The sequence below is a fragment of the Procambarus clarkii genome, chromosome 59 (assembly GCF_040958095.1).
Source record: "Procambarus clarkii isolate CNS0578487 chromosome 59, FALCON_Pclarkii_2.0, whole genome shotgun sequence".
Taxonomy (NCBI): Eukaryota; Metazoa; Arthropoda; class Malacostraca; order Decapoda; family Cambaridae; genus Procambarus; species Procambarus clarkii.
In genome coordinates this window covers 34,454,763-34,480,908 of record NC_091208.1, presented here as the reverse complement: position 1 = coordinate 34,480,908, position 26,146 = coordinate 34,454,763, and the positions used below count along the sequence as shown (strand labels likewise).

The following is a 26,146-nucleotide window of genomic DNA, read 5'->3' as shown; positions in this document are numbered from 1 at the left end:
TTGAGGATAATTGAGATAGTTGCCTATGAGATAGCCATTTATTTTTCTTCAATTAATGCTATTGGATTTTTTTTGCAGGAAAAACGTGGAGATAGAGAAGTTGAAGAACTTTTTCGCTCATTGGAACTCATAACTGAAATTAAAGAGGGCCAGGTATGTTGATATTAAAGAGGGTCAGGTATATTGACATTAAATTGGGCCAGGTATGTTGGCATTAAATAGGGCTTGGTATGTTGGCATTAAAGAGGGCCAGGTATGTTGGCATTAAATAGGGCTTGGTATGTTGGCATTAAAGAGGGCCAGGTATGTTGGCATTAAAGAGGGCCAGGTATGTTGGCATTAAAGAGAGGGCTAGGTATGTTGAAAATTGTGCTTGTACTTTGTTGGATTATTGTACAAGATATTGATGACATACAACTACATACAGTATACCAATTATATAACTCGTATCTCTCCTTTTGCTCTCCACGTATATTTTTTTGTGTTTGTTTTCTCTTCATCTTAGTATCTGTTTCTCATATTCTCATTCATATCTGTACTTAACCACTGAACTGCACAACGTGCCTGCAGGCGCTCGACGAGGGGTGTGCAATGTGCCTCCGAGATCTTGTAGGTATAGCGTATGATCGAAAACTCATGCGGGTACATGGGGTTCACATCAGCTTCCTCAGGGCTCTTGAAAACAGACACCATTTTTTTTATTAAATCGTGGGTAACATTCCTGGGTGTGAGAGCCTCGGTACTGAGTGAGCCATCAAGGTTGGCGCACTCAGCATGAGCTCACAGCACTGCTGTTCAGCTTGTGACCACAGCATTGCCTAATAATGTCAAAATATATATGTAACTGGTATTATTTAGCCATGATAATATTACAGAAGAGCCTGAGTGTGATAATGTCTGTGTACAATGTTCAAACATCAATGAATCAATGCTGTTCACGATGTTCACAGCGCTAGCCACAGCACCACAGCATTATTTCATCCATCTAGGAATCTTCAAACGACTTCTTATGTTCCTTTACAAAATAAACTTGTGGTGATAATTAGCACTGTGTGTAGTATTGTGGGAGGAGGAATTTTGGTGAGGGAGGGAGGTTATCGAGGTAGCGTCACTGTGTGTGACAGCCACTCTTGTTTTGCTCACCATACTAGCTTAGTGGTTCATTATGGTGAACACATATGTAGATGGGTATATACAATGTGTGTATATAGTGTAATAACAGCAACAGGAGTATTTTGGGAGGAGTCATTTTGGTGAGGGAGGTGGCGTCGTCATCTGCTGTGTGATTTCTCGTGCAGTGTATGGTGAACACTGATGTTTGGACATAATACCAGCTTACTTGCATAGTTATGGTGAATAAAACATGTAGATACTTATACATAACATGTGTAAATAGTGTAATGAAAACAATAACAGTATGGTGGGAGGAGGAATGTTGGTGAGTAAGGTGTAAGGAGTAAGGTGTTGGAGGAGTGAGGGAGGGCTGGCTGGGTGTGGCAGCTCACACTCGCGGAGTTCTGAGTGTGTTGATGGTGAATGTATATAGTGTGTGATAGTGTATAGTGTGTAAATATGTTATAAATATACATAAATGAATATGAAACATTGGATATATAAGCAATATATGTGGACACATTTGACACACACATAACACAGTGTCTTGGGACAGTACAGATGTTCTACTGCCATAATATTGTGTACGTGTTCATTATACATAGGATTGGCAAGAAAAAAACAAACAAATGTATTTGGAAATGTACGCAAAAAATTAACAAAAAAATATTTGTGGCAACTCGCGCATGTTGAAGCTGGCGCGCGACTGCCTCCAGGAGTCTATCCCATTGCGGCCAAAAGTAAGTACAATTTAGAACCCTAGCAGCACATTGGTTAATTAAATTAATTTTTTTTTTTAATGTTAACCCTTAGGCCGCTAAGGGCCTTTCTATGGGGAGCCCCTATGGCTCCCTGGAGCTTATCGGGCTAATGTATGTTATGTTAGACTGGGACATTAGCTATGGAGTTCAGACCTACCAGGGACCAGCGCCAGAACCTGGCCCCTTCAGAGAGGTTTCAGGGAGCAATGGCCCTGGAAAACCCCCTTGTGGTTGGAGGTTTTCCTTATCTGCCATCGACCGGGGTTAGGCACCCAGAAAGGTAAACAACCCCATCAAGCAGAATAAAGGTAACAAGAGAGGAGGATTGGGAACCAGGTCTAAACAGGTCACATAGAAGCTAGAAGAAGGACGAGGCCCACAAATTGCTTAAGCTTCGCTATCACAGGCAGTAGCATATTGATCAAATATAGGAGCTAAGTCATCTTCCATTGGTATCAATCAATATACAGTACATCCAATGAAAGTGACTCGCTGTTGGGAAGCCACATGAACAGGCAGCATGTTGTTGCACACAGAGGCAAATAGGTCTACTTTAGACTGGCCGAAGGTCTTGCATATCAAAGAAAAGGAGCTCACGTCCCTAAAGATTATTCCCTTCTGGGTGCTGTCTTGTTCTAGGATATTCTATTGTGATATTCCTTTCACATGGCCACCTCCTTAATATGTAGATCTGTGGATTTTAATTTTCAATACCTGTTGCTTCCAGATGCAGGCTTGAAAGAATATGACACTTACAAGGTTGCCAAATGGGTACAGATGGGTGTAGTGTACTGGAATATTCCATTGTTAAGGTGTATCTGCTCCCTCCTGAAAGATGATGAAGCACACCTCAGAAATCATTAGACTCAAGTTGAGACAGGATTAAGAACTTCACCTATCTTTAGACAGCTCACATCTAGCCTAAGCATGTGGTAACACATTTGCTTGCACTTCGTGAGCAATTTTGTTGGATCGAGCACTAGACATAGAGGAGTGACTGGGCACCAATCCTTAAGTGTTCACCCCTGTTCTGCCAACAGTAATCAAAAAGGGGTAGAAATAGCCTAAACTACTCTATCCCTTTGAGATGTATTTTCTTGTCTCAATAAACATACTTGAACTTGAACAGCAATTGAATACCTAGTTGTAAACCAAATGGTGGGTTGTGTTCTAGGGAAATCTAGTAGGGTAACATTTAATATGACCTATGGTTAGAGAAAGCTTTAAGCCTGCTAGCAGGAGTTAGATGTCATCTACTGCTGTACTCATTGTGTAAAAAGAAATGGAAACCAAGAGTCCTCTGGGTCCATTCTCAGACTGGTCACATTCCACCTCCAAGGAGGAAGAAGGGATGGCCTTTTAACCTGACTTGAAAGTTACGTCCCAACATCGTGTAACAACCTTGTTGGATTTAGAGGGACATATTCTTATTGAATGGAATGTACTGTATGATAGGCACGTGTGCGTGCGTCAGTGTGTGGAGTGAGAGTGAACTTTTAACCTGGGTTGATATAATGCCTCCGTGCTAAGGAGAGAGATTATTACAGTGTTTCATGTGTATTTTGACAGAGCTCTGTCTTATGATCTTGTCTTGTAGAGAATAGTTTCTGAGAACTCCATATTGTAGGTAAAACGAGTAGTAAGTGTTCTATAAATATATGTGGGTCTCCATCATTTGCTAATTAATTCATAGTATAGTATGGGTACTTGTTGAGTTGCAGAAACAGTGCAACGAATCATCTTAGCTCAGGTCAAGATGGAGCGACCAAACGGTGGCAGATTGCCACATTCCCATTTTGTTCTTAAGTCCTTAAATTGAGAAATTCATGCAACTATCAGTAATCGTATTTAATAACTTCCTTTGTTCAAGTACCTTTATAATTTATATTTTAAGTATATATTTTACACATATATACACATTTTACACATATATTTTAAGTCTCCGTGGTGTAGTGGTAAGACACTCGCCTGGCGTTCTGCGAGCGCTATGTCATGGGTTCGTATCCTGGCCGGGGAGGATTTACTGGGCGCAATTCCTTAACTGTAGCCTCTGTTTAACGCAACAGTAAAATGTGTACTTGGATGAAAAAACGATTCTTCGCGGCAGGGGATCGTATTCCAGGGACCGTAGGATTAAGGACTTGCCCGAAACGCTACGCGTACTAGTGGCTGTACAAGAATGTAACAACTCTTGTATATATCTCAAAAAAAAAAAAAAAAAAAATTAACATCATTTAACTGTAAAGATTCAATCCCTTTAATTGACCAAGTACATATGGTTTAGCTTTGTTAATTAACTATGATAACTAGTTTTGCAATCAGCTAAGGTCAGCTTCACTTGGAGATGAGCGTGTGAGTTAGTGTGATTCTGAGGGTGACTTGAGAGCAGTAATCAACTCTTAAGGGAGACCGGCCATAACATCGGCCATGAAGTTGTAAAGAATTAAGGTTAAATACTGTGATTGAGGTTTAGTACAATTTTAGAAACTTCACCATTTGCTTCAAGGTTTAGGAAATTTATTAGTTAGGAAAATGCATTTTATATATTTGTGTGAACAAACGAATTCTCGATTATTCAAATTCCCCCCTCAATTTATTTATGATTTCTGGGAGGAGCCACTTCAGCTCCCTGGAGCTATCCAGGCTGATATGTATATTCCTAAACTTTGGCATCAATCAGGATGATTGGAGTTCTAGGCCTACCGGGAACCACGGCCAAAACCTGCCCCCCCTTCCCTCAGAGAGGCACAAGGAGCAGTGGAAATGCACATGGGATTTGGAGCATTCTATATCTGCCATCGACCGGGACGGGCACCCAGAAAGGTGAGCGCTGGAAAACAAACCCCCTATTCTGGTGAAAATGACTTAAATAGACCAACTAGTGGACAGAACTCCCCAACTGAAATCGAGCAAACAAGCGTGACGTCACACGAGCCTCGCCGCATGTCTGCCCAGCTCCCCCTTCCTGCTCCCAGGAAGGGGAAGCCCCAGACCCCCATGCCAGCGATCCACCCAACAGTTTTTCGGCTGATGTGATTGTGGCATGGCCGTGTGGCTCCAGCTCCAGACTCTTTGTATTGTGCTGTACCTTGGGTCCAGTACTGCTCTTACGGTTGCGTGCAAGCTGGGAGTAATATTCACAGGTACTCGGGCTGCATGTGTTTAGGGTTACCTTTCCTGAGTGCCCTGTAAGTACTGCCCTTGGGGCTTGGGGTTATCTTCTCACAAGTCACCTTGGGGTCTATCTCTGTTGGTCTTTTGCTGCTCGGCGATTGACCGCCCCGAGTGTTTTGGGGGGTTCTACCCTTGTTTACTTTGGGGCAAGTGGTAATTTTTGCACTGGTAGGGGGCGCGAGGTGTTGCGCAGCTAATTTTCACCTATAACAGCAGCCGGCTCTGTTCCTCCTGGGTACGTTGTCCTCTTGTGAGGTCTTTTTTTTTTTTTTTTGCCTGGTGGGGGTCTGCCTTGGTGTCTCTTCCCTCAGTTATATTTGGGTTTGACCTTCTGTTTTCGGTGGTACCCTCTGCTTCACCCTCGTGAGTGGACTCGTCCCGGGGGTTCAGCATTAGCAGTTTGTTTGGTAGCATCGAGCGCCGGTTAGCAGTACCCTGCCTGGGCTTACACTTAGCGATACCAGTCTAGGGGCCCTGGGAAACCCCGCGGGGGCACACGGGGTCCAATAGATGCGACCCCTGGGGTCCCCCTCTCATCTTGTGTGAGTTTAAGTGTTGCTCTGTCCCCTTGTCTGAGGGCGACGCTCATAGTGTTTACCTCCATCATGCTGCCTGTTGGGTCGGTGACACTTTTGACCTGGAGCATTGTTGCTCCAGGTCTCAGTCAATATGCACAATGTTCTCCATCACCTTGCATAGTGTGCAAGTTAGGGACACTGGCCTCTTCTTCAGTGCCTCCTGTGTCTCACCCTTTTTATATCTCAAGACTATATTAGCCATCTTCCAAATTTTTGGCTGTTCTTCTGTTACCAGTGATTTGTTATACATCATTGAGAGTGGTAGACAGTACTTCTGCTCTTCTACTATGTATGTATGTATGTATGTATGTATGTATGTATGTATGTATGTATGTATATATGTATGTATGTATGTATGTACAGGGGTACCTTAGTTTAAGAGTTTAATTCGTTCCTGGAGACGGCTCATATTCCGAAAACTCGTATTCCAAAGCTAATTTCCCCATAAGAAATAATGGGAAATGAATTAATCCGTTCCTGACTACCCCAAAAACCCCACATCAAACTAAATTTTTATACTTAATTCATCTAAATAAACCTACAAAACTATGTTCAAGTTATTACTTACCTTGCTGTTGAATGCTGTAGGCGTATGGAAGATGGTGAGGAGGGGGGAGGAGGAGAGGAGTTACTGTTTGGAAGGGGAGTCCCCTTCCGTTATCACATCAGGCAGTGAGGACCTTTCTGGTGTACACTCCCTGGCACGTTTTATCTGAGTGCCACTAGGTCCTGGTTGTGGCTCACTGCTCGATTTTCTCACCACAAATCTGTCCATGGAAGCTTGCTTTTCCCTTCTTCGCAAGCTGTCTCTGTAGTAAGGCATCACATTGTCATTGAAAAGATTAAGGCAACGGCCTACTACAGCTTTCTCTGGGTGAGTCTTTTCAACAATTGTTTGAATCTCTTCCCACATCTGACACACCTTCTTAATTGCTGCAGAAGGGACATTCGCTACTGCCTCATCCTCCTCCACTGGAGAATCATCCGCTGCGTTGTCTTGCTGTTCCTGTTGAAGGGCTTGGAGTTCTTCGGTGGTCAGTTCTTCGTTGTGTTCTTCCACCAACTCCTCCACATCATCACCATCCAATTCCAAGCCCATTTGCTGGCCTAGAGTAACAATTTCCTCAACAATAGGCGCATCATTTACAGGCTCAAACCCCTCAAAGTCTAGTTCTGTCACACATTCAGGCCACAATTTTCTCCAGCCAGAGATCAGGGTTCTTTGAGTCACTTCTTGCCAGGCTTTGTCAACGAGTTTTAAAGCACTACAAATGTTAAAATGGTGTTTCCAGAACTCTTTGAGGGTCAGGTTTGTGGCTTCAGTCACTTCAAAACATTTCTGGAAAAGTTCCCTTTCATAAAGTTTCTTAAAATTCGCTATGATTTTCTGGTCCATAGGCTGAATTAGAGGAGTGGTGTTAGGAGGAAGGAATTTAACTGTGAGGAATTTATTGTATCTGGGCAACAAATCATCTTCCAAGCCTGGAGGATGAGCAGGAGCATTGTCGAGGAGAAGCACGGCTTTGAGTGGAAAATGTTTCTCCTGCAGATATTTTTCTATGGCAGGGCACACCACTTCATTCACCCACTCCGAAAAAATAAGCCTAGTCACCCATGCTTTTTTATTAGCCTTCCACATCACACACAAATGGGTTTTCTGCACTTTATACTGTTTGAAAACCCTTGGATTTTCAGAATGATACACTAGCAAGGGTTTAATTTTCAAATCGCCACTCGCATTTGAACACAGCACAAGCGTAAACCTATCTTTCATAGGCTTGTGTCCGGGCAAGGCTTTTTCCTCCTTGGTAATGTATGTCCTCTTAGGCATTCTTTTCCAAAACAGTCCTATTTCGTCACAATTAAACACTTGTTGCGGTAGGTATCCCTCAGCCTCTGCAAACTCTTTAAATTCCTCAATAAATCGTCCAGCGGCTGGTTTGTCTGAGCTGGCTGCCTTCCCATGCCTTGTAACACTATGGATACCACTTCTAAATTTTTCAAACCAGCCCCTGCTTGCCTTAAACTCTTTCGTATCTGCATCACTCGTTGCAGGGGTTTTCTTTACAAGGTCTTCGTGCAACACCCTGGCTTTCTCACAAATAATGGCCTCCGAAACACTATTACCCCTTAACTCCTTGTCGTGTATCCAAATTAATGACAACTTTTCCACTTCTTCAAGTATTTCTGGTCTTTGTTTCGTTATTGTTCTTACTCCTTTTGCCACTTTATCACCCATAATCTCATTTTTCTTCTTAAGTATAGTGCATATTGTTGATGTGGCTTTGTTGTACTGCCTACAAAGTTCAACAACACGTGTACCGTTCTCATGCTTCCGAATGATCTCTTGTTTCTCCTCTATTGTCATCCTCACATGGGCTTTCTGGCCTTTATCCTTACCACTGGCTTTCTTGGGACCCATGGTGAGATATATAATAACAAATTGTATAGTCAAATGACCAAAAATCCAACAAAACACTGAAAATCCGGGTGAAGAATTGATGTGGGGTAGTTACTGGGCGCGAGACAATGGTAAACTGAGGGGCAGAGGGGCGACGATCGCCGAACCACCACGCGCTAGGTCGCCCTGTACGCGTATCAACAAACTCGCGTCCCGAGGTAACCCTCGCCTTCCGAGACATATTTTCCGAGGAAATCCTGCTCGTATTCCGAAAAACTCGCATACAGGGACACTCGTGTTCCAAGGTACAGGAATTTTATGTACAAGGATACATACAGGTACCACTGTATGTATGTACGTACGTATGTATATATATATATGTAACTGAAAACTCCACACCCCGTAAGGAATCGAACCCAGATAGCCAGGAGCACTATGCACCATGGCGTACCTGGTTCTTTAACCACTAGACCACAGGCTCTACAAAAATCTTGGTAGTCGTGAGACTATCCAAGATCCGAGAGCGCTCGGTGGTCAACTCGGGCATAGATATTTCATCAAATCACCTCACTTTGTTGGGGCCACGTGAGCAACACAAATGTGAACAAGATTGAATGGTCCCAAAGCCAATGTGCAACTGAAAACTCCACACCCCAGAAGGTGTGTATGTGTACTCACCTAGTTATGCTTATGGGGGTTGAGCTTTGGCTCTTTGGTCCCTCCTCTCAACTGTCAGTCAGTGGTGTACAAATTCCTGAGCCTATTGGGCTCTATCATATCTACATTTGAAACTGTGTATGGAGTCTGCCTCCACTACATCCCTTCCTAATGCATTCCATTTGTTAACTACCCTTACACTAAAAAGTTCTTTCTCATGTCTCTGTCTTATTTGGATACTCAAATTCTACCTGTGTCCCCCCATAGTGCATGTGCCACCTGTGTTAAATAAACTGCCTTTATCTACCCTGTCAATTCCTCTGAGAATCTTCTATGTGGTGATCATGTCCTCTCTAACTTCTGTCTTCCTGCAACGTGAGGTTTAGATCCCGTAGCCTCTCCTCTTAGCTCATACTCCTCAGCTCAGGTACTAGTCTGGTGCCATACCTCTGAAGCTTCTCCAATTTAGTCTTGTGCTTGACAAGATACGGAATCCATGGAGCTGCTTGTGTGGAGTGTGAACTTCATTGCAGTACTGTAATTACTGATAACTCCCAACAGATTTCATTGCTTGGTATTTTCTTCTTTCTGATTTAGAGCTCTCATTGCACCACAGTTATTTTTAAGAAAAATAATAGAAGTGAAAAACAATTGATATATTTCTCTTTGTGTTGCAGATTGAGAAGATTGTAAACTCCTCTGATGATAATCTTCCTCGCACAATTGCAGATGTCCAAGTAGCACTCCACATGTGTGAAGACACCTTGGACACTGAAAAAAAATTCAACTCCGTAAGTAAACTTTTATCCATCACAGTAAAATTAAATTAGTTTTCTGTGGAGAGCCCCTCCGGCTCCCAGGAGCATACCGTGCTGATATGTATATATTAGACTGTGCCATCAGTCAATTCGATGGAGTTCTAGCCTACCGAGGACCACGAGCCAAAACCTGGCCCCCCCCTCAGAGAGGCACGAGGAGCAATGGCCTATAGAAGCAAACCCCTATGTGGTTGGACGCATTCTATGTTTGCCATCTACCAGGTTAGGCACCCAGAAAGGTAGACGTCCCAAAACAAACTACACCTGGTTAAAAACTGCGACCGAAAGCCGAACTAGCAGGCAGAACCCAAACAGAAAACAAGCAAACAAGCATGATGTCACCATCACCGTTGCACCGCTGTTTGCGCAGCTCCCTCCTCCCCGGTAGGGGCAAGGGGAAGCCCCAGATCCCCTGCACCAGCTATCCAAGCCCAGTTCTGAGGCTGATATGTTGAGTAGCAGTCGTTCGACTCTGGCTCCAATCTCTGAGCAGTGCTGTACCTTGTGGTGTTATGTTGCGGTGTAGTGGTGTGTGAGCTAGGTGTAATTCAAGAAGTACTGGGGCTGCTTGCACCTAGTCACCTTCCCTAGGTGCCCTGTAAGTACTGCCCTTGCGGTTTGGGGTTATCTTCCACAAACTGTTCCGGAACTACCTCCGTTGGGTTCTTTTGTTGTTCGGTGATTGCCCGCCCTTGTGGTCAGCTGGGGTTTTTCTTGCCACTGTTTGACCTTGGGTAGGAGGTAGTATCGTCGCTGGCAGGGGCGCAAGGTACTATGTAGCCGTTTTATAATAGGCATAGCGGCTGGTTCTATCCCTCCTGGAGGCGGGGTTTTTCTTTTTTTTCTTTTCTTTTGTTTGCCTGGTGTGGCTGCAGGACCACTTGTGTTATTTTGGGGCCCTCTGCTAGGCCCCCTTGATTGTACACGTCGCAGGGGTTCAGTTTTTGTTTGTTTGTTTGGTAATTCCGGGATAACTGGTTGGCAATACCTTACCTGGACTTCTCTTAGCAGTCAGCCTAAGGGCCCTGGAAAACCCCATTAGGGCTCATTGGTCTGATGGATGCATCCTCTGAGATGCGAGATGGGATGCATCCCATCAGACAACCTCTACGCCACAAACCCAACATGGAGACATGTAGAGGATGCTTTAAGCCACTTCGGAAGAGTGTTGAAGGGATTGTATGTAACATTTATAACATAAGATTTCACCAGAGTTGTACAGAATTACGTACACAATATGCAAACAGACAAGGTACCTACTGGATCTGTCACAAGGATAGACTGATGTGGGAAAACATCACCAAACTAATGAATGGCATTCCTGAAGTACATAGGTTACAATTTACAAAAAAGCTACCAGAAATGTATGCAGAGTATGAAAAAATAGCAGCGAACACTGAACACAACCCAGGGACTGAGAGCTTAGAGAGCCACATTGGCAATGTAGAAGGACATTGTGTCGAGGTACACGAAAATGAAGGCAATATTGAAAAGCAAACTGGTAACAGGGGTAAGGAGAGAAACAATGAGAAGGACGAGAACACAAATGAGAGACGAAAGCAACAAGGAGAAAGATAAGGGTAATACTGAGAATGAATGCGGAAACGAGAAAGTTGGAACAAAAAATACAGAGGTAGCCAAGTCGTGCACGGGTACAAACAATAAAAATACAAGCACAGATGAAAATATTTGCAGGTATTATGCAAAAGGACAGTGCAGATATGGGACCAGAGGCACGGAATGCACATTCATGCACCCACAGAAATGCCGAAACTGGTTAGGGAAAGGCAGATGTCTTTTGGAACAGTTTGTAGATATTTCCACCCTAAGTTATGCAAACTCTCAATGAATGAGAGGAAATGCTATGATCTCCATTGCCCTGATTTCCACGTGAGAGGTACACAGCGCTTTATGAGAGAGGAAGTCCAATATAATAGCCCGGGAATTTTTTTAGAGGCAAGCAGAACCAGAAGGAGGAACAGACAGGTAGAAACGTTGCAGGAGTACGGATGGGAAGGGGGAAATGCCCAAGACTGGACTACGTTTTGTCATCAAGCCCACACATACTTCCCCCCCCCCACTACAGAGACTACCACACTCACCAGCACTTCCAAAACTGGACAAACCATTGCCACAACAACACACCCTGGGTCAGGGTAGAGAGGAGGGAGAACTACCAAAACCTTCCAGAAGTGACTCACAATATGGACAATCATTCATATTTGCCAACATTCAAAGTCTAAAATCAAAGTCAAGAAATAAAGTTAAGTTCATAAATGGCCTCCTTTTAGAGTCAAACTCAATATTTGGGGCATTCACGGAAACTCATACGAAAGATTACATTGATAGTGAAATCTAGATTCGAAATTATAATTTATATAGATGTGATAGAGAAAATAGGTCAAATGGAGGAGTAGGTCTGTATATTAAAGAGGACCTGGTATGCACAGAGCTACTAAACTCAACTAATGAGGTGGTAGAGGTACTTGGAATTAAGGTAGAAAAAATAAACCTAATTATTATTCTAATATATAAACCGCCAGACACAACGGTTGAGGAATTCACAGAACAGATGCACAAAATAGAAAACATCCTTGATAATCTAGTGAACCCAGCACCAGATATTATCTTCCTTGGAGATTTCAATTTACTATGTCTAAGATGGAGAATGGTAAACACAAATATCATAGCAGGAAATGACCTGGGAAATAACCAACCACAGGTCAGAGAACTTTTGAGATTCTGTGACAAATTCTTGCTCAATCAACAGATCACAGATCCAACTAGGAACGAAAACACACTAGACTTGCTATTCACAAACAATGATGACCTAATCAGAGACATTACAATCTCAGATACTTCATACTCAGACCATAAGCTCATTGAAGTGCGAACTAGCATAAATAATGGTAGTAGGTCTAAGAGACCCAACAAGCGAGAAGGAATATTCAATCAATTCAATTTTAACAATAAGAGGATATACTGGGAAAAAATGAATGTAGACCTTGCAACCATTTCAATGGGAGACGGTTTTAAGCGACAAAACTCCCACACAGGGAATAGATCAACTGACAGCTGAAGCTTACAAGGTCTGCCTGAAGCACGTGCCTGTGAGGAGGGGCAGAAAGAGGACCACTCTAGAAAGAGAACGCAGAAGACTGTACAGGAGAAGGAAAAAAATAACGGAAATGCTTTGGCAGACACGACTATCACAAGCAAGCACAAGCATAAACCTAAACAGGGAGATCGAAGAAATAGAACAAACGTTGAAGCTATCATACGAGGCTGAGAAAATGGAATTGGAACAGAAAGCTATACAAGAGATAAAGAAAAATCCAAAATATTTTTTTCACATATGCAAAATCAAAATAAAAAACCTCCACCAGTATTGGACCTTTAATTACAAATGAAGGTACGTACACAGAGGACAACAAAGAAATTAGTGAAATTCTAAGAAACCAGTATGAGGCTATGTTTAGATGTTTAGCACACCAATAAACAACATGAAAGTTGACGACCCAGACAGCTTCTTTATGAATGACATTCAAGCTGCAGATAATATAACAGATATTAACACGAACTCGGAAGACTTTGAAAGAGAAATTGACAATATGCCCATGCACTCAGCTCCTGGGCCTGACTCATGGAATTCAATATTCATAAAGAAATGTAAAGTACCAGTAGCGCGAGCACTCAGCGTAATATGGAGAAAGAGTCTAGGTACAGGGGAGATACCAGCAGCACTTAAATCTGCAGATATAGCTCCTTTGCACAAGGGGGAAGGGGGAGTAAAGCCTTGGCAAAAAATTATAGGCCAGTTGCACTAACATCACACATAATAAATGTTTTTGAAAGGGTGATTAGGAATCAATTTTCTAGTTTTATGGAAAACAATGAGTTACACAACCTAGGACAACATGGATTTAGAGCGGGAAGATCCTGTTTGTCACAGTTACTCAATCACTATGACAAAATCACAAAAGCTCTAGAAGAAAAGCAAAATGCAGATGTAGTATACACAGACTTTGCAAAGGTATTCGACAAATGTGATCATGGAGTGATTGCACACAAAATGAGGTCAATTGGAATAACTGGTAAAGTAGGACGCTGGATACTCAATTTCCTGTCGAACAGAACACAGAGTAACAGTCAATCAAATCAAATCAAGTTCAAGCGCAGTTAAAAGCTCTGTACCTCAAGGTACAGTCCTTGCACCACTGCTGTTCCTTATTCTCATATCAGATATAGATAAAAATAAAAGTCACAGCTTCGTGTCATCCTTTGCAGATGACACAAAAATCAGCATGAAAATTACCTCTGCTGAAGACATGGAAAAATTACAAGCAGATATCAACAAAGTTTTCGATTGGGCAGCAGAAAATAACATGATTTTAACAGCGATAAATTCCAGGTACTCAGGTACGGCAAAAATGAGGACCTGAAACATAATACAGGGTACAAAACACAATTGAATCTGCCCATAATAGGTAAACAGCATGTCAAGGATTTGGGAATAATGATGTCCGACGATCTAACGTTTAGGGAGCATAACCAAGCAAATATTGCATCAGCCAGAAAAATGATAGGATGGATTACGAGAACTTTCAAATCCAGGGATCCCATCACGATGGTTGTACTCTTCAAGTCACTTGTGTTGTCCCGTCTCGAGTACTGCTCAGTATTCACTTTCCCCTTCAGAGCAGGAGAGATTGCTGAAATTGAGGGAATACAGAGAACATATACGACACGCATAGACGCGATAAAGCACCTAAATTATTGGGATCGTCTCAAAGCTCTCCAAGTGTATTCACTAAAAAGGAGACGAGAGAGATACCAAATAATATAATACAAATAATATAATACAAATAATATAATACAAATGAGATTTCCAAAAACATGGAAAATACTGGAGGGCCAGGTCCCAAATCTACACAGCAAAATAACGACGTACTGGAGTGAACGATATGGAAGACAATGCAGAATAGAACGAGTGAAGAACAGAGATGCCATAGGCACAATCAGAGAACACTGTAGTCTATAAACATCAGAGGTCCGCTGTTATTCAACGTCCTCCCAGCGAGCATCAGAAATATTGCCGGAACAACCGTGGACATCTTCAAGAGAAAACTAGACTGTTTTCTAAAAGACTTTCTGGACCAACCGGGCTATAGTGGGTATTTTGGCCTGCGGGCCGCTCCAAACAACAGCCTGGTGGACCAAACTCTCACAAGTCAAGCCTGGCCTCGGGCCGGGCTTGGGGAGAGTAGAAGAACTCCCAGAACCCCATCAACCAGGTATCAACCAGGTAAGTTCTAATCACTGTACAGTATTATAAAATGGTCATAGATTTCCTCGAAAATTTGATATAGGATGACCAAATTTAACCCTGGCGAGTCTTGTCATCCACCTTGTTCCCTTTTTTGTAACAGCAAGATGGATGAGTGGAATATCATTTGTTCAACATCATTGAACAAATGGTATAGCTAGTTTTAAAAATAAACTCAATAGATACATGGGAAAGAGGGGGGTTTGATCAAGATGTGAACTGCCCAGTATGAGCAAACATACCTGTTGCTGCTGTTTTTCTGTACACTTCTGGCATTCAAAGTGGTGATATATCCATGTCTATTCCTGTAACAGCATCCCTCCCTTACTCTGTGTATTCACACACACTTGTGCTTGTGTGCAATTATTGATCTGATGAAATTTAAATACAAAAGACAAAATGCTTGACCTGCTTTCTATTGATAATTCTTGCAGGAGGAACTGTTGGCCAAAAAGAGGTGTGAGAGAAGGTGCAGACTTGCAACAGTGCAGCAAGATGTACAAGAAAAGTTGCAGCTTTTGCAAGAGAGTTATGATGATAAAGAGCAGTCTATGAAGACTCAGTTTCAACAGCTTGAAAAGAGTGCTGGTTATATTTGAATGATTGGCTTAAGAGATTTTATAGTTTTTCTAATTTATTATTTTTTTTAATAGTTGCAGTTTTTGTTTTTTCTTCTTTTTGGTTCCTTCTACTTCTGCCATGGATCACATCACTATTATTCCATCTAAGCGGTTTGTACAGATTCTCCAACAACTCCAAAATTCAATTGGAGTTCCTAACAGTATTAAGGTAAAGCTTACAGATGATGGAGATATTACTGACTGCAAAATCATCTTGACCACTCAAGAAATAAAATGGTGTCATTCAAAATTGAGAGAATGTGGCATATCAGAAAGGGTTCACGAGTTGTTAGCAGAGAGTGAAATAGTTTTACCAAAGTATGAGCCCCCTCCAAGAAATCCAGAACTTGAGGCTAGAATTCAAAGACTTCGATTTGAGCAAGAAAATCGAGAGTACAAAAATATGACCAAATCCATTGATCCTTCTCATTTTAAAGATAGCAATAATGTTGGAGATATTGGTAAGGAATTGAGAAGTGTTAATAGACAGATTATTTCAGGGATGCAGTATCTCTTGTCTCTTGTGGGTACATTCTTTGCTGTTTTTATTGGAATGGGTCTAGCCACCCCTGATTATGGTGTTAGGGCATTAATAGCCACAATTTCGGCTGTAGTTGTTGGAATTGCAGAAATGTTCTTCATCATTAGAGAGGATTTAAGGGAGGAAAGCAAGCTAAAGAAACAAGATTAAAACATTTTGCATAAATTAAAAGTTTTTTGAATGTACAGTACTGTGTAGACTCAATATTTTATTTGCAGAATTATGCAAGTTGAAGTAAAATATATATTGTAGTATTTAATCATACAGTAAATGACTAAAAGAATAACTTTTAGACCTAGAAAGGGACTTATAATGTCCATATTAAATTATTTTATCAAATTAATGATTAGTGATATTTCAGGCAAATAAAATTATTTAATGCTGACAAATAATTAGCTTTATTTATTTACAAATTTAGAGAATCAAAGCTGTGATTTACGGTTGGGTAAAATATTTTTTCAATTAAATTAAATGTGTAAATATTTATATAAAAAAGATTGCTTGTACCATTATACTCTAATCAAACTGGAACTCTTTCATATTAATTTAGAAACTTAGATTTACAATGCACCCTTATAAAATTATGTATATAAATAAACAATAATAGTGTTCTTCCACATATTAAAAATATATATACTGTATCAAGTTAGCTGTCATTTTTTGTATTATTGTAGTCTCATGTATATATCAAATGGCCATACTGCTTATATATATATATATATATATATATATATATATATATATATATATATATATATATATATATATATATATATATATATATATATATATATATATATATATATATGCAAAATATATGCTTATATATGCAAATGTCCACACATATGTATGTGGTGCAGTTGTGGGGACTCATAGCCTCGGAGAAGCAAATAGGGAGCTTTCAGAGAAAATTTGTCATTTGTCCCTGATGTCTTAAGTGTTTACTACTCCTATCACCCCTATTTGATTGTGAACTTTATTGTACATGATTGCAAATTGCATGCATTAACATATACATGACAACTATTACAAGTGAAATTAAACAAAATCAATGGAATACATTAGTGTATATCAAAAATAGATTCGAATGCTGTTGCAAGTCGTCTCAAACCCCTCTGAGGTTGGCACGTGCCCAAGATGCAGCAGGCATGTTCCCTCGGAACAGAAACACTGAGGTGTTGGAACAAGAACTTTTAACTTTGTAACACTGATCAATTTGTCACCCAGTTCCTTCAGGAACTTCAATGCACATTTTCCCCATGAACCAAGGGGTCTCTGAGCTGATCGGAACAAAGCAGTAGCAGTGTGCCAGACCTTTGTATTTAATGGTTTTCTGCATTTCCCTGAAAGAAGCAGCACCACTCCCTTTCCTTGCATGTATTCTAGGTAGGTACTGGCTAGTGTGGATGCACATGTGTAGTCCCACACCACTAGCTTGCCATCCTTCCAAGATGACCATACTGGTCTGTCGTTGCGCTTCCGCAAATGCACCTGTGTTTTATGAGGTTGAGGACGGCAAGGCAAAGGGCAACTCCAATACCGCCTTAATGGGGTTCTGGGAGTTCTACTCACCAAGCCTGGCCCGAGGCCAGGCTGGACTTGTGAGAGCTTTGTTCAACAGGCTGTTGTTTGGAACGGCCCGCATACCTTGAGGTTACCTTGAGGTGCTTCCGGGGCTTAGCGTCCCCGCGGCCCGGTCGTCGACCAGGCCTCCTGGTTGCCGCATGCCCACATATCCATCACAGCCCAGTTGGTCTGGCACTAATTGAAGAAAACTATCTAGTTTTCACTTGAAGATGTCCACGGTTGTTCTGGCAATATTTCTTATACTTGTTGGGAGTATGTTGAACAACCGTAGACCTCTGATGTTTATACAGTGTTCTCTGATATTGCCTATGGCACCCGTGCCCTTCACTGGTTCTACTCTGCATTTCCTTCCATGTCATTCACTCCAGTATTTTGTTATTTTACTGTGTAGATTTGGGACCTGGCCCTCCAGTATTTTCCACGTTTACTGTACATTATTTGATATCTCTCGTCTTCTTTTTTAGTGAGGACATTTGGAGAGCTTTGAGACGATCCCAATAATTTAGGTGCTTTATCGCATCTACGTATGCCATATACTGTATGTTATCTGTATTCCCTCTATTTCAACAATCTCTCCTGCTCTGAAGGGGAAAATGAGTACTGAGCAGTACTCAAGATGGGACAGCACAAGTGATTTGAATAGTACAACCATTGTGATGGGATCCCTGGATTTTAAAGTTCTCGTAATCATTTTCCTGGCTGTCACAATGTTTGCTTGGTTATGCTCCCTAAATGTTAGGTCTTCAGACTTCCTTATTCCCAAATTCTTTACATGCTTCTTTCCTACTATGGGCAGATTTTATTGTGTTTTGAACCCCTGTATTATGTTTAAGGTCCTCATTTTTACCGTACCTGAGTACCTGGAATTTATCACTGATAAACATCATGTTATTTTCCGCTGTCCAGACAAAAACTTTATTAGTATTTGCTTGTAGTTTTTCAGTCTTCAGCAGAGGTAATTTAAATGCTGATTTTTGTGTCATCTGCAAAGGATGATTCGAAGCTGTGACTTGTATTTTTGTATATATCTAATATGAGAATAAGGAAAAGCAGCGGTGCAAGGACTGTTTCCTGAGGTACAGAGCATTTAACTGCGCTTGGACTTCATTTTATATGGTTGACTGTTACTCTTTGTGTTCTGTTCAACAGAAAATTAAGTATCCACCGTCCTCCTTTACCAGTTATTCCTATTGGCCCCATTTTGTGTGCTATCACTCCTTGGTCACATTTATCGAATGCCTTTGCGAAGTCCATGTATACCACATCTGCATTCTGTTTTACTTCTAATGCCTCAGTGATTTTGTTGTAGTGGTCAAGTAGCTATGAAAGACATGATCTTCCTGCTCTAAATCCATGTTGGCCTGGGTTGTGGAGGTCATTGGTATCCATAAAACTGGAGACCGGGAGCCGTTCGGCCGAGCGGACAGCACGCTGGACTTGTGATCCTGTGGTCCTGGATTCGATCCCAGGCGCCGGCGAGAAACAATGGGCAGAGTTTCTTTCACCCTATGCCCCTGTTACCTAGCAGTAAAATGGGTACCTGGGTGTTAGTCAGCTGTCACGGGCTGCTTCCTGGGGGTGGAGGCCTGGTCGAGGACCGGGCCGTGGGGACACTAAAAAGCCCCGAAATCATCTCAAGATAACCTGACTCTTAATCACTCTCAAATACTTTTATGTGGGACGTTAGTGCAACTGGTCTACAAGTCTTTGCCAATGCTTTGCTCCCCTTCCTTGTGTAGTGGAGTCTATGTCTGCTGATTTAAGCGCATCTGGTATCTACCCTGTGTCCAAGCACTTCCTCCAGATTATACCAAGTGCCTGTGCTACTGGCACATTGCATTTCTTTATAAATAATGAATTCCAGGAGTCTGGACCCAGGGGCTGAATGCATGGGCATGTTGTCAATTTCTCTTTCAAAATCCTGCTCTACTGTATTTACAGGGGGTTTGGATATCACGTGTAAAGAAGTCGTCCAGATCTTTCATTTTCATGCTCTTTATTGGAGTGCTAAACATGTCCTCACACTGCATTTTTAGGATTTCACTAATTTCTTTTTTCATTCTAAGTGTACGAACCTTCACTCATACGAATAGGTCCATTACTGGCAGTGGATTTTGCTTTTGATTTTGTATATGTGAAGAAATATTTTGGGGTTTTTCTTTATATCTTAAATTGCTTTTAAATCCGATATGAATGTTTTAATCTCTACTCAGTTTCTTCAATCTCCCTGTTTGAATTATTCCTCCTTTGTAGGGAAAGTGTCTGCTTAAATATTTTTGTTATTTTTTCTTTCTTTTGTAGTGTTGTATGTATTTACTTTCTAAATTGGACCTCTTTCTGGTTTTCCTCAAAGGAACATGTTTCAGACAGACTTTATATACCTCACATATATATTTATACTCTACTCTATATTTATTTATATAATACGAAGGGCATCACGATTAAGGCAAGTTCCCAGGGCTGCATTGGGCACAGCAAATAAAAAATCCCCAGCAAGAGGTGCTGTTGCTGCTAGGTGGTGGGCTTTGTTCTCACCAGATGCATTTTCAAGCACTGTTGTGTTTGTCTTTTCCATTATGGGACTATTCCATAAGCCTTCGAGCCTCGGCTCAGGGCGGGCTCAGGAAGTAGACGAACTCCCGAAACCCTCTCCAGGTATCCCAGTGAACCTGTCTATGGTCTCTAGAGCTTATGGTCGGGGTAAGGGGTGTGTGATGTTTTCCCTTTAACTGGCTATTTCAATGAACTTTGGATCGTGAGTTCCTATTGAGTCTCATGTTCTAGGCAAATAAGACAAGGGCAAAGCATATAAACTGTTTTGCCCTTATTGAATTATTTTAAGTTTTTTTTATATTATTGTTTGTCAATGTTGTTCTGATTATGTTGCACGTCATGGGAATTTACCCGAGGACCACTAACACTAGCGGCCTAGAGGATAGGATGTCAGCAGCTTGTCAAAGGTCTCCCCAGTTGTCCCGATGATTTTTTCTACTGGATTTTAAAATTCAATATAGTTATGGCATTTATGGCTTCTGCAGATAGGCAGATCCATTGGTTTTAAACCCTGATGGTGAAAAAGTAGTGTATCTCCTGTTTTATTTATTTATTTAAATAAATAAATGTACAGTACAGTATAAAAAAGGGTTGGCCCCAGAATTCAACCCCTAATACTGTGTCTCCTGTTTCCAATCCTACATTGTGTCTTGTTGAACTTGAAACCATTGTTCCTTGTCTGTGTTACATCTGACCTTATAAAGTTGTCAGGATCAACATCCTCAAAATTGTTCAGTATTTTACAAATTTTGATGAGATCAGCCCTGTCATGCTAGAATCCACTCGGTAAAACATCCAAACTATTGGGACCGACTGAAATGCCTAAATCTGTATTCTCTTAAGTGCAGGCGGGAGACATACATAGTAATTCACACATGGAAAATAGTAGAGGGGCTGGTCCCAAACCTGCACACAGAAATAACGCCACATGAGACCAGGAGGCATGGCAGGATGTGCAGAATACCCCCGTTGAAAAGCGGAGGTGCAATAGGTCCTCTGGGAGAGAACTCTGTCAACATCAGAGGCCCAAGACTGACTACACATAAGGGGCATAACTGGCCGACTCCTTACAGTGTTCAAGAGAGAACTTGACAAGCACTTCCAAAGGATACCTGATCAACCAGGCTGTGACTTATACGTCAGGCTGCGAGCAGCCGCGTCCAACAGCCTGGTCGACAAATCCAGCAACAAGCAGGCTTCGTGTAAGGTACGAGATTGAAAGCTGTACCCCTAAAGTATCGCTAACAACACCCGCTCTTACTTCCTTATAAATAATGGAAGTGGAGGGGTCTATATAGTAATAGTCACCAGTTCTAACTACATGGGACAAGACATACACCTTGGGGGTACAATTTTACAGAAGGATTTTATTTAACAAATACCAGATTTTTTCACACTTCTTAGAACAGAGGGGAGGGGGTTACTTGGATCCTCCACCAGGATTGATACAGAAAAAAAAGTGGGTGGGGGGGTCCTTCTCCCTCTACAACCTGGGACTTAAGGTCATTACTCTATTCCACTCCTCATAGGTCACTACAAAGGGCCTGGGTTTAAAAATGAATACTGTATACAATACAAAATAAATGTGGATAATCCACCCCCCCCCCCCCCCCCCATGTGACACACAGCTGAGTACATACACCTGAAATAACAACACACTACTCTCCTTAAACACAGGGTTCCAAAAATTCTTATTTCCCCAAATTCCTATCTCTAACTCATAAAGAAAAGGCGAAGCACCGCTATAAACATCTGTAATACTGCACTTACTGTATTTGTTGGAGACCGTCCACAACACAGGTCTTACTCTCACTGCCGCCCTCTCCCAAGTGACTGATGAGAGCTGCCACATGCCCCTGCCTGCCTGGTTCCAATAATGTCCCCTCCCTATACATGTCATACACATTTCCCAATACTTCATTTATATGTCTTATAATGTTCCAAGCTGTTTTTCTACATTTAACACTGTTGTTTCTCTATATTTTCTTGCATTGAATCTGCTTTTTCTTAACCATTTTATCCCTTTTGTTTACATTGGTTTTCTTTTTAGGAAATTACATTTTCCTGTTGAGATGATGCTCTGTGCATCTGAAAGGGGTCAAAGTTACAGACTTTTTTTCAACATTTAACACTGCTATTTCTCCCCATACAAGGGTCTCTCTCTTACATAATACACTGCTATTTCTCCCTATACAAGGGTGTCTCAATAGCACTGCTATTTCTCCCTACACAAGGGTCTCTCTTTTACACTGCTCGACGACCAGGCTGCGAGGATGCTAAGCCCCGAAACACTTCAAGGTAACCTCAAGGTAAGGTGAGGTATGCCTGGTTTGCAGTGCTATTAGCCCTGAAGCCCTCAACCATTCCTGATTTGAGAGGTAGACTTTGTACTTGAATGATTTAGGTGCCCAGTAATGAACTTTCTCCAATGCAGCTGTGTCTTTCTGAAGATGAAGTCTCCATGCTTGGATACAATAGTCCAAGTGGGGCGCACCAGAGATTTAATTCTTAAACTACACAACACATCAATAGCTGTGGTGAGTAACTGTCACAGAATTGCGTACCACAGATATTGATGTGTTGGAGTACCATGCAAGATTTAAAAGCCCTGTGGCTACACAGGGTTCACATCAGCAACCTCAGGGCTCTTGTAAACAGATGCCATTTAAAGAAAAAAAATTGTGGGCAACATTTCCGGGTGTGAGAGCATCAGCACTGACTGAGCAACCAAGGCTGGCACACGCAGCACGAGCTAACATCACTGTTCAGCTAGTGACCATGGTATCGCCTTAAAATGTCCAAAATATATGTAACTGGTATTATTTAGCGATTTTAACAGCAAAAGGATTATGTTGGGAGGAGCCATTTGGGTGACGGAGGTGGCATTGTCTGCATCACTTGTCTAGCTGTGTAGAGGATGGCCACTATGGTCTTTGAGCACCATACCAGCTTAGTTGTACAGTTATGGTGAATAAAACATGTAGATACTTATATATAATGTGTGTATATAGTGTAATAACACCACAAACAGTATTGTTGGGGGAGAAACAAACATCTAGCCCTTGGGGGAGGACTAGATGCAAATCTAGATGCACTTTATTAGTGCATCTAGCCTTGAATCATGGAGGCAGCTGCCAACTGACTGTGTATGTGGCGATGTTTCTTATTGCCTGAACTCGCCATACCAGTTTAGTTGTACAGTTATGGTGAACAAAACATGCAGATACTTATATATAACCTGTGTATATATTGTGTAATAACAGTAATACTATTTGTTTATTGTTTTATGAACGTGTAGGATATTCATCAATAGTGTGTAGTGATCACACTGCACACCATTGAATAATATTACTGCAAAAAACTAAGAAAAATTAAATCAGATATTGAAATAATTAGGTAATATCTTTGTGGCAACTCCCGCCTGACAGCTCTGGCAGAGCGGACCCGCCTCTGACGCTTGCTCTGTCAGCCCCTTTTTTTGGGCAGACGTCCCCGCTCTATTGGGCCCAAAATATGCCACCCACGATTTTTTTTATTATTTTTCCCGTGATTAGGGAACACAAATGAATACTTTTATAAAATGAAATATATTTTTATTTCTTGTGTCTGGGCGTGATGCAGAACATAATTGCAAGAGCAGCTGAGAGGTGAAGGAAAACAGTTTTTCAACTATGAAAGCAAAGGTATGATTGATTATTTTTAGGGTTTGATTAGCCTTTTTTTTTTTTTACTACCACTTGTGCAACTTCCAGTGAATGACAGATTCTCGAGGGCGTTTTTTTTAACTCAAGACGCATACAGTACGTGGAAACCACGGTGTCCCTATGATGAGACTGATTGTCGTTATCTTGTGTAGTAATGTCCTTGTGCTCGCTGCATTATGTCTTCTTGTAGGAGGGGAGGAAATGTTTAGAAGGGTGTGAAGTGGTAGAAGGCCATCATGGGACGGAGGCCTGGGCTGCCTGTGGGGTACCTTAATTAAGTACCCGGGTAGACCTGGACACAAGCCACATGTTTAAACAGGACATGGAAAACACGAGGAATGCAGGTGTCCAATCAATGACCAATCATTCTTCCCCCAAAATTATCAGACTATCATTCAACTTATTATAATATATTCTTAGCCTAACAGCCTCCGTGACTGACATCTATCCATTGTTAACCACTGCACTGCTCTGCATTAAATGTACAACATGCCAGTGGTGCGCCGATAATAAACAAATTTCCAAAAAATTATTTTCTCTTATACTCTATTGTTAAATTGCATTCTCTGATCACGGGAAATTAAAAAAAAATATTTTATGTGACATACTTTAGCCGCGATGGAGCAGAGAAGTTGAGAAAATTATGGGCGCTGAGCGATAGAGCGCTCAAGGTTACTAGGCCCCGCCACCAGATGGGCCAGCAGTTGCAGCGAATATAATGTTCCACAATTATTTTGATTCTCATTCGTTTCTTCTCTGGTTTTTTGCTGTAATATTATTCAAAAGTGTGTAATTTGTGGAATTTATATAGTTCAATGTGTGGAACATTGCTATGCTCAAAATTATGGGGCTCGTGTGTGTGACATGTATATTATATTCTACAATCAGTGTTTTTTATATAATTATACTATATACACACATTGTATATACCTATCTACATATGTGTTCACCGTAGCAAACCACTAAGTTGGTATGGCGAGCCCAAAAAACAGAGTGGGCTGCCACACCCATCCATCCCTCCCTCTCTCCTTCAACACCTAACTCGCCAGCATTACTCCTCCCACAATACTGTTTGTGGTGATATTACACTGTATACACACATTATATATAAGTATCTACATGTTTTATTCACCATAACTCTACAACTAAGCTGGTATGGTATCCAAACAGCATAGTGGCTACTGCATGACAGGTCACACAGCAGACGACAGCCTGCCTCCCGCCCTCATCTAAATGGCTCCTTCCAACATAAGCCTTTTGCTGTTATTACACTCTATACACATGTTATATATAAGTATCCACATTTGTGTTCACCATAGCGAACCACTAAGCTGGTATAGTGATTCCAGACAATAACATGTTGCCACACACCAGCCAGCAGCCGACGCGACCTCTCCCTCACCAACAATACTTCTCCCACCACAATCCTGCTATTATCAGAATCCTGGTCACTAAATCATTTGTAAATGAATAATTTTCCACATGTTTATTTTGTAAAGGATCGTGAGAAATCGTTTGAAGAATTTTAGATGGATGAAATAATGGCTGTGCTCATCTTGAACAGCATTTATTCACTGATATATGAACATTGTACAGTCTTTATCACAGTCAGGCTCTTCTGTAATACTATCATGGCTAAATAATACCAGATACATATATATTTGAACAATTTTAGGTGATGCTGTGGTAAAAAGTTGAACAGCAATGCTGTTAGCTCATGCTGCTTGCGCCAGCCTTGGTTACTCACTCAGTACCGAGGCCTTCATACTAGTTTTTCACGATTTTTTAAAATAACGTCTGTTTAGGAGAGCCCTGAGGAAGCTGATGTGAACCCTGTGTAGCTGCAGGTGTTTTGAATAATACGCTAGGCACGTTGCGCACCACACGTTTAGAGCTGTAAGGCGCGTTGCACAGTGGAGTGGTTAACCTCACACCTATAGTGAGTAAACATTGTACTGCTACAAGTTCAATTTGCATGATCCATCTCACTCACTGGACCCAGGATTGATACAATTGCCATAATATGGTGAGCACATTTCTTGTAATACAGTGGGATAAGAATGACACTATTCAACCGAGGGGGGATGGGAATCTCCCTACCAAATTTGTATCTCTAAATTGGTTAATGTAAAGTTGTACTACAAGAAAGCACTGGTGTTGGACAGGATATATACTGTAGATAGTACATTTACCTTTTGATGTCAAGGTGGTTGTTTTTTGTTTCAGTGAAGATATTGTACTGGCGAGTGAGAATATATACAACATTTATTTCAAATTTTTCTGTCTTAACATTGTATATAAAACAAACTGTGA

The 26,146-nt window shown here is 41.4% G+C and overlaps 2 protein-coding genes across 4 annotated transcripts in view; both read left to right on the top strand.

The window, feature by feature from the left end:
* The window catches only part of Muted (biogenesis of lysosome-related organelles complex 1 subunit 5), a 35,112-nt gene extending 18,467 nt beyond the window's left edge, over positions 1–16,645 (top strand). For 2 of the 3 annotated variants that reach the window (XM_069307081.1, XM_069307082.1), the window contains exons 3-5: positions 79–153; positions 9,362–9,475; positions 15,263–15,486. In XM_069307081.1, the coding sequence (XP_069163182.1) occupies positions 79–153; positions 9,362–9,475; positions 15,263–15,427 (354 nt within the window). In that variant the 3' untranslated portion in view covers positions 15,428–15,486. Of the gene's footprint in view, positions 1–78; positions 154–9,361; positions 9,476–15,262 lie in introns of all 3 variants that reach the window. The other variant, XM_069307080.1, reaches the window with a different exon arrangement.
* Positions 15,528–16,381, top strand: LOC123768333 (transmembrane protein 199). The gene has a single exon (XM_045758795.2). The coding sequence runs from the start codon at positions 15,528–15,530 to the stop codon at positions 16,137–16,139; it is 612 nt and encodes a 203-aa protein (XP_045614751.2). The 3' UTR covers positions 16,140–16,381.
* Positions 16,646–26,146: the final 9,501 nt, after the last annotated feature.

Coding starts and splice junctions, on each gene's coding strand:
- LOC123768333 (XM_045758795.2), top strand. CDS start 15,528: ATGGATCACATCACTATTATTCCATCTAAGCGGTTTGTACAGATTCTC.